General features: G+C 42.1%; 2 protein-coding genes across 13 annotated transcripts in view; one reads left to right on the forward strand and one right to left on the reverse strand.

The window, feature by feature from the left end:
• NF1 (neurofibromin 1) overlaps nucleotides 1-16,014 on the reverse strand; it is a 1,956,660-nt gene that overhangs the window by 639,253 nt on the left and 1,301,393 nt on the right. The window lies entirely within an intron of this gene.
• On the forward strand, nucleotides 2,118-10,457 carry EVI2B (ecotropic viral integration site 2B). The gene is made up of 2 exons (XM_085649539.1): nucleotides 2,118-2,269; nucleotides 8,121-10,457. Exon 2 carries the CDS (start codon nucleotides 8,151-8,153, stop codon nucleotides 9,423-9,425), a length of 1,275 nt encoding a protein of 424 aa, XP_085505665.1. The 5' UTR covers nucleotides 2,118-2,269; nucleotides 8,121-8,150; the 3' UTR covers nucleotides 9,426-10,457.

A 16,014-nucleotide genomic window follows, 5' to 3' on the forward strand; every position in this document is an offset into this window, starting at 1 on the left:
CATGAAGAACTGGTGCATATACTGCCATAACCCTGTCTGCACATTAAACGTGCCCAAGTGCTCTAAGTGGTGCCTGAAGTCAACTCTACAGTCCAAATCTGGTTTTAAGGCATGGAAATACCATGTAATGTACTGCATGCAGATTTATTCAGCCAATGAAGAGCAAAGCCTATTCAAGGTCTTGAAACATGCAATGAATGCGCATTATGGACATTAAAAAAAATGTCATAGAAAGCACACACAAGTCATTGCCTCCTTTTTTACTAGTGTAAAATGAACTAAGATGGATGGAATGCTGAACAAATCAAACATTCTACTTTAGTCACAGATCTGGGTTAAATCCATTGGTTTTTTTGCTCGCCACACAATCAGTCTTGACCCTGCTCCCCATGGGGACCGTCCAGCCTGAAATACCAGGCCAGGGCCTCCTTGGACCAGAAGCAAACATCCTTGGACAGGTTTTGGGGTATTACCGCACAACAGCAAGGCCACCTTGAATCTGGTAGCATATCGAGCATGGGACCCATGTCTGGGCATACTGTTCCCACTTAGGGCGACAAATGCAAAAAAGAACAGATGATGGACGGAATGATTAACAAATCAAACATTCACCCACAGCCACAGATCTTGGTGAAATCAGGGAGGACCTGGTTTAGCAGTTTGGGCTATTCCTATGAGGAGCAGGGTCAAGACGGATTTGCATATGGCTGGGTCCAAGCTAGGGTGGCATGGTGAGCAAAAGGACAATGGATTTAACCTAGATCTCTTAACTGAGGGTGAATGGTTGATTTGTTCTGCATTTCGTCCATCATTTGTTTACACAGCATCCTTTTTTGCTGGGCAAAACTCCTGATCAGAAATGACAAAAATGCTAATTAATTTGAAAGAAGCAATTATCTTCAGATATGAAACTTCGGTGGGGATGAATTCTGCTCTCATGACATCTTACAGCTTACAGCTTGAAATTGTAATTTAGAAGACTAACTTAGCAAGCTCTTTGGGTGTTCCAGTGCTTTGAGGTACAGCCTTAGGGACTGTATTGGCATTTATATATATATTTATATAGCACCTACTACCCCTGACGAGGCGATTGAGTGCTTTGCTGAAGGGGAGCACGCTACGCTATGGGATCTCAGTTGCTTGTGATTTAGTTTCAGGCTTAAGTTAGTGAAGCTGTTTTATCCGACGTCATGCAAATTACAGTGTTATTTCCAAGCACATTTATGTTGATGTATGCGACCAGCTTAAGTGGATGTCAATTGTATGCCCTCAAGTTAGTGGGATACTTCACACCTTCAGTAACCTTGCATGCAAGCAGTCATTGTGGTGGCGTGTTTTGTGTCATTTATGGTGTCATGCTACTGTGTGTGATGCGCGTGCCTGTTTAAGCTACAGCAGATACTTCTTTCAGGCTGGGCTGATAAGGTTCTGAAGATCAGCCAGATATATTCATGCAACATTTGTTTACCGTTCGGGTAGTATAGCTTCAGTGTTAGGCAGGTAATCGCTACATCCGATACGCAAGTTGCATGCACGCAGACAGTAGACTATTGCCTTGATGTGGTGACGCAGCTGCAACCCGCTTCACAACCACTGTCTAAGACAGAGGTACTCATGGCTCAGTGTTCAAACTTCAGTTTTAGAGACATGGCGCGTGCACTCGACTGCGAGCCCAGGGTCTGTGGCCCTGAGGTGCTTGGGAATGGACAGGAATATTTTCGCCTCTGCTATTAATACGTAATACTTCGCACCTAAGACAGTCCTTCGGAGGTGACTAGAGACATCAACAGATGCTCCTGGGGCAACGTTCCTTAGTGTGTTGGAAACGGCCACTAGTGGGAACAATGTCGGCTCACAGTTTGACATGAGAAGCAAAATGGTTAAAAGCGGTGAACGCTAACGACGCAGTTACGTTTTGGCACTAATTTGCTCTTTCCACAATGAAGGGGACTGGGGAGTGTCTAACATAAATATTAATAATTCAAACACTATTTTAGCTTCTGATAGATTATTTTTTAAGTGGTGGAAGCGCCTCCATAAGAATGCAAGTTCACATATTTGTTAACTTGACACACTTCCTAAATGCACTTCCTAAATGCAAAAAAAAAAAAACCGGTTCCGTTTTCTGAGCTGATACTACTGAAGAACGAGAGAACCCCATTTCTGTTCGTTCCTCGCACTGCTCTCGGCACTTCCGGCCTCTTGAACCCGCAAGAAGACCGCGCAGGAGAAACTCCGAGTGCGAAGGAAGCGGGAGCAGCGGCGACTGGCAAGTTACCGGATTTTACTTTTAGCTGCTTTGCTCCCATTATTCAGTTAACTGCGATACGGCAAAATACAATACTACTTTGTTGTGACGCTTTATACTGTGTTTGACTGCATCTTCAGGATATACTGTCATCGTGTGTTTTAAGAATGTTAATGTCGTTTCATAATTTCTCATCTCTGTTGCTCAGCATTGCCCGGATTCTGTGTCTTCGACTCCTACAAATCTCTTGCTTTAAATATGCGACCCTTCGCTGAAGGGCTTCAAATGTGGGTTTAAAGGCCCCTGGCCCCAGGTGTCCCAGGGAACGCTAGAGTAAGCGCGCGCCCAGTACACCCCTTAGCATCTTGACTCTCGGGACAGGGGGCGAGCCGTCCAAGCTTTACTCAGGGAGGTTAGAGATCCAGGACGCTGTAACAGAAAAGTTCTTAATTAACTCATTGTCCAGCCAGAGCGTACCTTAAGCTCTATGTAACACAATGCTGCGCCAGTACAGGGACAGATCACGGGGAAATCTTAATCAACCACAGACATATTGACAATGCTCGCAGTGATCGAGTGATAGGGCGTCTGCAAAGAATTTGCAGAACCCACAAGATCTTGGTGCTCACTATTGTGCCTGCAGTGCACTGATGGCAACAATGTAAGCGCCCTGATGTGCCCGCTGTATCTGTGATGCCCCTGCAGGAATGAAGACTCCACATCACAGTCCATGGAGGGGCAGATGCTGGTCGCAGTGTTGCCACTAGGCCAGCCTATTCCGAGATGTCTCTGCAGATTGCAGAACAGTCACAATTGGGCCGGTGAGACATTGTGTCTCTTCTTAAAGTACTTACATGCCCATTCAAACGAGCAAGGCGAATGAACGGAAAGCCCTCTTTCAATATTGGGGAGGCGGGGGCCAAAAGGGTGCTACAGCTATTCCGGACGCTCACCCTCCAGGCTCTCCTGGGGTTCCAATTACAGAGAGATGGGGGGGGGGGGGGGGGGGGGGGGGGGTCTAAAGGTGACCGCTCACACTTGCAAGCGCCGGCACAGGTGTGGCATGGAGTAGGAGAACCACTAGTCGCCGTTCAGTTCAGTTCAAAGTCGCTCACAGTATTTGGGGCAACAGAGTATCAGGAGCTCAGTACCAGGGCTGAGTGCTAAAGGTTTTGGGCAAACGAAGTCCGCACTGGAAACACCACCAAGTCTCTCGGGGCAGGAAGGAGGGTTGTGCTAACTCAGAGGTCAAGCTGAGAGCAGCTGGGGGCATGCACACAGTGGAAGGTTGCAGGGGCTCGCCACAGTCTTCTTGTAACGCCATTCTCCCCCAGGGCACTCAAGTGTCCATGGCGTTTGGTAAGTCCCTTTCGCTGGAAAGCCCCTCCACCGGCTAGCTGTGCTCGTCCACCAGGCAGCTGTGCTCGTCCACCAGGCAGCTGTGCTCGTCCACCAGGCAGCTGTGCTCGTCCACCAGGCAGCTGTGTTTATCTGCGGATAGCCTCTTCAAGCAAGGTCACATTCAGTGCACCTCTGTCAGAATCAAGTCAGGCTTCCTCGGCTAAGGCAGATCCTCAACTACTCAAAGTAGAGAGGGAGTGGCCCCACTATCTAAGAGATGGGGTACCAAATACAATAAATGTATAAACGAAGATTTCTCTTGAAATTCAACTCATAGAAAGTCAATTAGCACATTCAACCATATACAGGACGTACAGCTATTATAAATCTGCTATTATTTTGAGAACCCATAAATCAATTATAAACACAGAAAAATCTCACTTAAATCTACATATAAATATTTTCATTTAACAACCAATTCATGCATATAACAAATCAATGTACATGAGAAACAAAAACAAGTGACACATTAAAAATCATCATAGGTACGTTAAATCGACAGAATCGGTTGCATTGAAGTCTATCAATCCTTAAAACTAGGCTCAAACGTTCCTCGAATTTAACATTAGAAAAAAGTGTTGACGCGTTTAGGTGTGCTGAGTATTTTTACACCACCTTCTTCAGGACTTTCAAAATAAATGTCTCTCCTAGAATTGGTACACTGTCATATGTGCCTAATAGTTGCACTGCTCCCGAAGGAAGAAATAAGTGCTCAATTGTGAAGTAGTGTTGGTCTTTAAAATCTTCTAGGAAATTGTGGGTTCTGAAGCTTGAACATTCTCTTGCTTCACAAGTTATAGGCCGCTAAATAATTGGGCAATCCTATGCCGATGTGACAAAAAGGCTGGCCAGTATAAATGAAAACAGAATTCGGCAGCCCTCAAAGTACAACACTCTGTTTACAGGAGGCAAATCAGTCCCCGTCCACTGTAACAGGGGTTTCACATCACCCTCAATCAAGCGCGGAATATCGCGGTGTGTTCTCCCAAAATGATCCTTTAAACAAATGGAACCGCCACGTTGATGGACATCTGGGACATCCAGTACGGTGATGTGAAACACCTGTTACAGTGGACGGAGGACTGATTTGCCTCCTGTAAACAGTGTTGTACTTTGAGGGTTGCCAAATTGTTTTCATTTATACTGGCCAGCCTTTTTGTCACATCGGCATAGGATTGCCCAATTATTTAGCGGCCTATAACTTGTGAAGCAAGAGAACGTTCAAGCTTCAGAACCCACAATTTCCAAGAAGATTTTGAAGACCAGCACTACTTCACAATTGAGCACGTATTTGTTCCTGAGGGAACAGTGCAACTATGAGGCACGTATGATACTGTGCTAATTCTAGGAGAGACATTTATTTTGAAAGTCTTGAAGAAGGCGTCGTTAAAATACTTAGCACACCGAAACACATCAACACTTTTTTCTAATGTTAAATTCGAGGAACTTTTGAGCCTAATTTTAAGGATTGATCGACTCCAACGCAACAGATGCAGTCGAATTAATGTACCTATGATGAATTTTAATGTGTCACTTGTTTTTGTCTCTCATGTACATTGATTTGTTACATGCATGAATTGGTTTTAATATAATTTGTGTCCGTTGGATATTATGGACTGTGTCGTATATGATTGAACAGGTTTTTAATAAATGAAAATATTTTTATGTAGATTTAAGTGAGATTTTTTTCTGTGTTTAGATTTGATTTATGGGTTCTCAAAATAGCAGATTTATAATATCTATACGTACTGTATATGGTTTAATGTGGTAATTGAGTTGAATTCTTAGAGAAATCTTTGTTTATAGATCCTCAACTACTCCAGCAGAATGTTGCAAACTTCCCTAGTGATATCTCTTCACCTGGCTGGGAAGGTAGCTGTTAGCAACACCAGTATTTGGTCTCTGAGGTTTCTCCAACACAATGCCGATTGTTTCCTAGCACTGGTCAATGAGAAGTCCTGGAACAATCATATGAGGTTTCAGTCCATTTTGCATACCATATTTCCAGACAGAGCCTGTGGATTCCACAGAAAAAGTCGTTGGCTTCTAGTGTCAGTAGGAAGGAGGGTAAGATTGTGAATCTCCTGTTAAGAGGAACCCAAAAAAGAGCCATAAATTGGACTGAAGACTTAAAACTTTATACTTGTCATATTTACAAGAGAAGCACCTCTTGGGGAACAGAACAACAGGACATGGCAAGAAACTAATTCTGCACTACAAGAGGCCATCTGTCTCCAGTCCAAACACCCTACAGTTGAGCTCAACAAAAGCTTCAGGAATGGTAGCAATATACATTGCTCAACTAGCAGACTACCTCCAACTCCATTCTGTACATCTTCTCTGCAGTAGAGGCCCCAAATTGATGGATTCCATTGTGCTTCAAGTCATTCATGAATGTTGTCTCTTGATGGATCCAGCGTCAGTCAGACACACACCCATCTACACACACACACAAACACATCCAAAACACACACACCCACCTACACACACACACCCACCTACACACACACACACACCCCCACACCCACCTATACACACCCACCTACACACACACACACCCCCACACCCACCTATACACACACACCTACACACACACACACCCCCACACCCACCTACACACACCCACCCCCACACCCACCTATACACACACACCTACACACACACACCCCCACACCCACCTATACACACACACACACCTACACACACACACACACCCCCACACCCACCTACACACACACCTACACACACACACACACACCTACACACACACACACACCTACACACACACACACACACCCACCCACACACACCCACACACACAAACAAACACACACCCACCTACACAAACACACACACACACACACACACACACACACACACACACACACACACACACACACACACACACACAGAACCCAGTTGAAAAAGACTGATAGTTTTACAGAGGCAAGACCGCTTGACCTTACCGGCTACAGCAAAGGCCTGTCCTGCTGCTTGTAACTGAACCCTGCCACCACTTAAAGTCTAGTGCAATCCAACACAGTGACAGTTGTCACGCCAGATATGCAAGGTAAACCCCCACAGACCATAGAGCTCCACTATGGGTCTCACAGCATAACTACAGCGGATCTCAGCACACAGGCATGATTGTCATACGAATAAAAAGAAATGGGTAAAAAAAGACCACAAATTTACTTCATGGTTAGTTCAGGAGAGGGGTGCAATCTTGAAAAAGAAAGCAGGAGACCTTTTTGTCCCAACACACTATCAGCAGCTTCAACCTGGTATGTGTGACAAAATGCAAGGATTCAAGTTGCTATTAATGTCCAAGCAGGCAGTATACAAAAATAGTTTAGATTAATTTTCTATAACAGACAAAGAAATAGATTTCAGAAGTGTATTATACAGATCTTAGAAAATATATAATCCCTTTCACATGGAACAATAGTTCACATTGTTGCAATACCTTGGCACTTTGTAAGTTTTCAATCTTCAACACTTAGTATCTGAGTCGTCATTGATTAAGTCTACAATGCACCCAATCACATCTAGATCCATTACACAGGAGTCAAAAAATAGTTTAGTATATAAGTCGTAAGGCAAGTTCAGAGGTACAATATCATGGACCAGTTAGTATTCAATGCATAGAAGCACATTGTCTTGTGGGACCGCTGGACTAGAGTTACTTATGGCAAACAAAAATGTCCTCGAATGGTAAACTTGGTTAGAATATGAATGTTGTGGATCTCGTGCACTTCATCTTACTTTTGACAGATGTCAACTCAACAATTTCAGCGTGAACCGATAAGTTGCAACATGCTAGCCAAACTATTTGTTACCTTCATTCATGAGTTTAACAAATGCAAAACATTCAATGAATTAACGTAGACACAAACCATAAGCCCTTAATGGAATTAAGATGGAAATAATAGATTATGTTGAAGATGGAGATAATTTTTTGCTGTTTTTGAGATGGTGTTTAACGCTGGAAAACATTAAGAACTCCAGTTTACAATTTATATCTAGTATATTTTCTGAATCGTATGAGCTAGAAATAGTTTTTGCTGTAATCTGCAAATGATGCAGCTAGTGGATTCTGTACGAAATATCTGATTATGTGTAAAACAATGCAAATAATATAATTCTTGTAACTCCTAATGCAGATCAAATTATGCTCAATGCATGGAAGAAATTTAAAAACAATAATGATTATAAGGCTTAGCTAACGTATTTTAGTTCTATGCTGTTTTATACGTAGTGTCCTTTTCTCAGTCTCGGCTATCAACCTGATGGTAAAGCCTTTATGTTAATGGTAAATTGAACACCAAACATTTTCCTCAAACTCATTAAAACAAAATTGTTGCCATTTCATAACCTCTCTACAAAGTACACTGAGCAAGGATTGCCAGATTTAAATTGTGTTGATAAACATTGGTTTATAAATCATTGACATCTATATTTTTCTTTTTAGAAAAGCTGATGGTACAGAAGTTATCCAAAAATGACGATTTGTTTCATAATTGCAATCTGCTATGGACAAATGTGGCAGGCACTTAATATAGAGGCAAAACCACCTATAACACATCCACACGATCAAACAATGGTAATATCATCTTTACAAGGCCAACCAACTAAACTAAGCTCTTCGAATGAACAGAAAATGGAAACCACTTCTACTAAAAAACAAACGTTTGGAACATCCCTTTTGCAAGGACCTGCAACGGGAACACCACTGTTGCAAAAACCAACAACGAAAACACCACCTCTGACAGACCTAACTACAACAACAACACATTTGCAAGAACAACCACTGAGGACAACAGAGACGGAACTGTTTAAGAAAGAAACAACATCTTTGCCAGAATCCGCATCGAGAAAGAATGATTTTCTAGGAGATGAAAGGCAAACAACAGTTACTAGCTCAGCTACAGTTCAAATTCATTTAAGCTCAACTAGTTCATTTCTGTTTGTTCCCACGTTAACTGAAAAGAAAAAAGGGGCTGAAAGAAATGAAGGTTCCCAAACCCCTCAATCACAAAACAACTCAACTGATCAAACTAATAGAATTGGCAAGATATTTGCATATCTTCTTGGCAGTATTTTGATAATTATGGTTGTAACAACAATAGTGATATGGAAATGTGTAGCTAAACGAGCTCCAGTTGACACAAACTGGGCTGGTCGCTCTCCCCTAGCAGACGGTGAATTTTCTCCAGACCTCCCCGTTCCCACCGAGGAAGCTATTCAATGTGTTAAACGTCCATCAATTACAAGTAATAACCTTTTTCCTGGGATGTTCAGCAAGAAGCAAACCCTGCTAGATGATGACAGTGTCCAACCCAATAGCTCCAAAGACAATCTTTCTAAACAATACAACCAAGATGGAGAGAATCAGGATGGCCAGTCTAATCCAACCTTGGACATACTAAATCCACCTGCTACAATGTCTCCCAGTCTCAATGGTCCAGGAGAATTAAAAACCATGCCAAAATTAATGGAGTTGGCCAACTCTGAACAGCACTCTGTGGTATCTGCTAAACTGGTTAATGAATCTGCTCTTCCAGAACCATCTGAAATACCCAGCCTAGAGCTTCCTTCAGCAAAGTCTTGCAATGATGTTCATGAGAATACAGAGGTGTTGGCCAACCATTTAGATTCATTTGCAAAAGTTGAGCAAACACAAAAGGGGCCACAGCAGTTTCCACGTCCACCTTCTTGCATACTCAATGAGGACAGACTTGAAGAATTTCCACCACCTCCTCCAGAAGTCGACTAAATTTTTACGTTTGGTGCATTTTACTTTTATTTCTTTTTAATACAAAAATCTAATGCTAATGAAAAATATTTAAATCCTCCTTGAAACAATTCAAACATAAAAACATCCATGGCCTCAAGGCACAAAAAAATAAATACAAAGCACTGCTTCAAACAAATAATACCATCAGATTAAAAAAAAAAAATAGAAAACTAATGACAAAAATATTTCTGAAGAGAACGGCAAATGTAAGTTTATATATACGACAAGTAGCCCTCATATGCTTTAATAGATGTTTTTTTTTTACTTTGGATGTGCTATCTAAATCTGAACAAGAGAAGATCATTTCATTTTGAAGTACTTAAAATACAGGAAATTAACATTGAGTTGGAGAGTTATACTCCCAACGCATACCTCCTTTAAAGGATTAATGACTGGCTTTTGGGATAATTAAATATACTTCATAAAAGCTACGATTTTCTTATTACAGTACTTGTATTAGAAGATAACTGTCTGTATACTAATACTTTCAGCATTGAAATTTTAAGTCATCAGTCAACTGCAGTAACTATACGGCAACAGGTGAGAGTATTTTTATTGTCAATCACTCCATAACACAAGATAAGCTCCTCATCCCAGCACATGTTCAGTCAACAAGTTATTTGACTACAATGATTAGAGGTGTAGTGTAAAACAGTTTAACTTGTCTTGAAAATGATGGTCCTAAAAAGGCTCTCTGTAGACATTAGAAGGGTGTCATGCTTTTTGTCCTAAATTTAGAAGAACGTAAAATGGAAATCCAAGAAAGTCAATCGACAGCCACTTTGCGAAATGGCTTACCAAACTAGGCCACTAAAATGCTTATTCAGGAGTTTAACATGGCTAAACATGCAATAAATCAATCCCACTTAAAAAGGACAGACCATTAATGGGATTAAGACAATGAGAATAGTATCTGCTGGAGACTGATGTTTTTCTTTGTTTTTGGAATGGTAATTCATGTTGGAAAAAACGTAGAAAAGCCTGTTGAGATAATTAAACTGGATGAACGAGATACGTAAATATGAGGATTTTATTACACTTGACAGGGATCGCACTTACAAATAAGGCCTCAAATTTAAAATCGCAGATGACATTTATATGAAGAAAACACGAGTAAAACAAAAAAAGAAGACTGTGCTCTATAAAAACAGAATTTTATCTTGATTAGCACTGAAAGCAAACACATTGTAAGTCTGTGCACTTTCAGTTAAAGCTGGTAGATTAAAAAGAATAAGAATTGAGGTTAATTGTTCAACAAAACGCGGGAATTAATTGTGTGAAAATATATTGATAGCAAAATATGTCTTTCTGCAAAAAGAGAATAACATTTTACTTTAATGTAATCAGTGCAACAATGATTTTGTTTCGTATTGTGAGCTGGGCACATATACGGTTAAAATAAAAAGGAGTTATGTTTTAGCTGCACAGGGATAAAATATTAAGATAAAACACATTGCAAGTAACAGAAATTATTCTTATTGGAATCTTGGGAACATGTCTTTCAGTGTTAGTGGAAGGGCACAGATAACTACTTTCGGTGCCTGGTTTTTATTGGCTTTCATCTATTTGCAAGAGAAGCAGGAATGGCAAGGGCAATCTTACCTCGAACTTTCACCGACTTAAGGGACAAGGGAAACCACTGAGGGCCAAGAGAAATCAGTAAGGAAAAGAAGGGGAAATGCTGAGATCAGAGATATTGTATTGAGCAGAGTAGCAAGGTAGGACTCACTGCAGGCCTAACCCCCAGCAGGGAGAATGAAAGTGTCCACTGCACATAATCCTTGCTCATTATTTTACCCTTGGTGGCACGTGCACAGTTTACTATTAAATGCCAGTCACAACAAGAAAACACTACACTACAATGGCCCTATTGTTCCTGCCCTTCACAGGGGCGACTCCTCCGCTATGGTGGAGGAGCGTCACCCCACTGATAAATAAAAAGATAATAAAAACCTTTTATTATACTTTTATTTTTCTAACCTTATTGCCAGCCGAGCCGAGGTTAGAGTGGGGGCAGGGCCATGCTGACGAGTGGCACATCAGCAGTATGGAGGAGTGGTAGGTACTTATAAGAGTACAAGTAGGCTTCTCCAACCTAGCTGCGTTGTACAGCCGGGTTGGAGAAAAGCTGCCGACTCCCTGTGCCCGTGCAAGCGTCAAACCAGCCCACTCAGGCGCTGCTCTCATGCTAGGTGCCTGTGCAGGGAAGCCCATCCACTTCCGGGGCGAGAGGAGCAATGAGGTGGCCAGCAGCGGAGTGGGAGTAAGTCTTTATTTCAGTTTTAAAACCCAAGCCCGCTCCTCCCTCCCCCAGCCCCACCACTTTACTACAGTAGCAGCCGTTACTGCCCTTCTTTCAGACTGAACAGGAGACAGGAGGGCATCTGATCGATGAACTGGCTCGCTAATCAGATTTAAACTGGTGAAGTACTCTTAACTTTGGATGTCCCCTCAGTCACTGTAGACCTGCAGCGGCATGTTTTGTTGGAGGTGCTCACTGATGGACGCATAGAGGAGTAATGCTACAACATGACCAGGACCAAATCCTACTGCCGCTTAGGATCCATGGTGGCTATTTTATTATTGTTATAACCCCGCCCGACCTTCATTTACCTTTTACTCAACATTTTATATTAACACCGCTGAGCTATCAACCTCAGCACAAACCAATGAAATGCCTTTTGCAGGTAGAGATAGAAAAACCACAAAAGGAAAAATCTACTTATGTGCAACTATTTGCAGTTTGTCATGTTGTATTTCACATGCTGTGCACTATCCGGCCATCTACGGGGGGAGGCGGGGAAGGAGGGGATATTGCAACTTGTTTACTTCAAGTCATTATGTTGCAGCTTGAAGAATGACTCGTTATCAAGGGCCCAAAACACACAATGCAGATTATGTTTTCTTTCCCCAATGGATTTGCTGCGTCTGAATATTTACTAACGCACAAAATGCTTAGAAGAGCTATTATCAACCATGTATATTCCATCTAAAGGTGCAAGGGTGGTGCATTTGAATCTACAAAAACAAGCTGCATTTGAAAATGAATTAGTGAAACTTTCCACTCGAAGCATATGTTGTTGTAAATCAAATGCAGTGCACTGAATTAAAAGCAGTGCCCAATTCCTTTGAAGCTGACGTGAACTGGTAGTAATAGTTTTGGCAAAATGTGTGCTTAAAACCGTTTAGATGAACAGATGTCCGCGTAGCTGCTTTGAAAATATCCACAAAGGAGATGTTGCCAAGGAAAGCCACGGTATTCCCTTTCTGCACATTAAATGTGCCTGTGAAACGGCTGCAAGTTGTCTGAGGATTCGTAACAAACCTGAATGAACCTCACACACCATCTGTCTATGCCCCCTTTTAGAAATGGGTAAATTAAGGTCTGTGGGCGCAAAGGAGAACTGTTTTGTGAAAAAGTGTAGCTCTGTCCATGTCGTACATGACTCGACATCTAAAGAGTGAAGCGTTCTTGTGCTTTGCTTGAAGGTTTTTGGAAGAAAGTTGGAAGAAGAGTGGTTTGGTAGCCGCGAACAAATATAGCCTTTGGTAGGATTTGTGGATGAGAGCTTAAGAACACCTTGTTCTTGGATACTTGAATAAAAGGTTATGAAAGGTACAGCACTTGGAGATGACTACCTTTAACTGAGAACATGATTGTGACCAGAAAAGCCACTTCCCATGTTAATGCCTCTGCTGGACTAGAATTTAGTGGCTGAAAATGCACAACCATAGATAGTTTGGGACAATGTTGAGAACCTCAGCATATGAGGTACACTTTCTTAGCTCTTGCATAAACACTTTAGCATCTGGGATTGTTCAAGCAGAAACACACAATCTCATTTGCAAGTAAGTAGCTGCAGCTAAGGGAAAATGCTACTTACCCAGTATGCATCTGCTCTTGGCATACAGAGCTTAGAGTCATATGCTCTAGCATAGATTGCCATCTGGTGTTGGGTCCGGACGTTTGCACTTTGTTTTTGTTCGAAGTCTTCTAGTCGCAAGGTAGGCGACTCCTCCTTTCAGTGATAGTGCGGATGGGCATCAACTCCATCCTTAGATTGTTTTGCCATAAAGGGTGATGATGGAGTTAGTAAAGTAGAAAAGATAGATGCCCACGTAAATTGTATCCAAGTAAGATATCACTGTAACAGGTAAAGGTACCCGGGTAGGCGGGTGGGTGCATATGACTACAGCTCTATGTGCCAATAACAGATGCATACTGGGTAAGTAGCATTTTCTGTTCGAAGCATATGAGCTGTAGTTCATATGCTTTAGCATACACTATAAAGCAGTTATTTCTGAAGCGGTGGCTAACATGTAACTGTTGCAGTGGTTTGAAATAGTGTTCGTAAAACAGCCTGGCCTACACTAGCTTGTTGTTTTGCTAACACATCCACACAATAATGTTTTGTGAATATGTGTGGTGTAGACCATGTTGCAGCTTTGCAGATATCATCTACGGGTATGTTTCCTAAGAATGCCATAGAAGTCCCTAGTTTGCGTGTAGAGTGCGCTCTAGGGGGAATTGTTAGTGTGCGTTTAGCTTTGATGTAGCATATTTGAATGCACTTAACTATCCACCTTGCAATGCCTGATTTTGATATGGGATTGCCTTTATGTGGTGGAGCAAAAGCAACAAAGTTATTTGGTTTTCCTAAAAGGTTTTGTTCTTTCTATGTAGTAAAGTAATGCTCTCTTAACATCTAATGTGTGAAGGGCACGTTCTGCCACTAAATCTGGTGGAGGGAAGAAACCAGGCAACTCAACAGATTGGTTGATATGAAAGGCAGAAATGACTGTAGGTAAGAATTTGGGGTTAGATCCAAGAAGCACTTTGCTTTGATGTATTTGCAAAAATGGTTCCTCTATGGTTAGTGCCTGAAGATCACAACTCTTCTTAGAGAAGTGAATGCTATAAGGAAGGCTACCTTCCAGGTGAGAAATTGTATTTCACATGTGTGCAATGGCTCAAATGGTGGACCCATGATTCTTGTAGGGACTATGTTGAGATTCCACACCGGAGAAGGTGGAAGTCTGGATGGAATGAGTCTTTTAAGTTCTTCCGTAAAAGCTTCAATAGCGGGCACCTTAAAAAGAGACAAGTGCTGTCTATTTTGCAGATATGCAGCTATTGCAGCGAGATGTAAGCATATGGATGTGTTTGCTAAATTAGAACATTGTAGGTGTAATAGATAACACATGATGTCTTGTATTGAAGCATCTAATTGATCGATCTGATTGTTACAATAAACGACAAACCTCTTCCACTTTACTGCGTAGCATGCTCGTGGTAGGGCATCTAGCCTCTTTGATAACATTCATACAGTCTGGCGGAAGATTAAGATAGCCAAACTCTAGGATTTCAGGTGCCAAATCGCAAGGTTGAGCTGATTGGGATATGGATGTCTTATCTCTCGATGTTCTGAGTAAGAAACTTAGGGGAAAGGTGTCGTTTTTGGTGGGGGACTACTGATAGTTCCAACAGAATTGTGAACCAGGGTTGTCGGGCCCATGTAGGAGCAACTAGGATAAGCGTCAGGGAGCACTGTTTGAGTTTTTGAGCCACTAATGGAATGAGTGGGAGAGGTGGAAAAGCGTAAGCAAATATCCCTGACCAATTCATCCATAATGCATTGCCTTTGGAAAATGGGTGTGGATGCCTGGACGCGAAGTTTGGGCATTTTGCGTTTGGGTGGGTGGCGAACTGATCTATCTCTGGGAAGCCCTACATTTGGAAGAATGGGAGGAGAATTTGAGGGTGAAGTTCCCATTAGTGTATCTGTTGTCATTGATGACTGAGCAGATCTGCAACTTGGTTGTCTACTTCTGGAAGATGTTCTGCAAGGAGATATATTTCTTGAACCCTTCTCCAGATGCTATGTGCTAGCTGTAAGAGCTGAAGAGAGTGTGTCCCCCCTACTTTTGTATGTAGTACATTGCTGTCATGGTGTCTGTGTGACCCAGGACAGCTTTGCCTACTAGATGTTGAAAAGCTTTAAATGCAAAAAAAATGGCTGGCAGTTCGAGATGGTTTATGTGGAGTTGTTTTTGTTGCAGAGTCCACATGCCTTGAATGTTATGTTTTCCCATATGTGCTCCCCAACCAGTGAGGGATGCGTCTGCTGTTAGCACTATCTGCGGAATCGAATCGAGAAATGGCCGCCCCTTGGAAAGATTTTATATGTTCCACCACTGCAGAGAGCGATGAGTACGGCCATCTATAAACACCAGATCTGATAACTGACCTTGAGCCTGGTTCCACTGACATGCTAAGCATTCCTGTAGGGGACACATTTGAAGTTTTGCATAGGAAAAAATTAAAATGCAAAAAGTCATCATTCCGATCAATTGCATGAACACTCGGGCTGGTAATGAGTGTTGAGGCTGAAACTGTGATATTAGAGCTTGCATGTTGAGAATCCTGACTGGGTTGGGGTACGCTAGAGCTATACGAGTGTCTATTGTGGCTTCTAGATACACTTGTGTGTTGGATGGTTGGAGGTGAGACTTGGTAAGGTATACAGTGAACCCCAAGTCGTGAAGCAGTTGGACGGTCCTTTGAGTG

The sequence above is a fragment of the Triturus cristatus genome, chromosome 3_2 (assembly GCF_964204655.1).
Source record: "Triturus cristatus chromosome 3_2, aTriCri1.1, whole genome shotgun sequence".
Lineage (NCBI taxonomy): Eukaryota > Metazoa > Chordata > Amphibia > Caudata > Salamandridae > Triturus > Triturus cristatus.

What these genes read in the sequence shown, in the direction of transcription:
- EVI2B (XM_085649539.1), top strand. Translation starts at nt 8,151, where the DNA reads ATGACGATTTGTTTCATAATTGCAATCTGCTATGGACAAATGTGGCAG.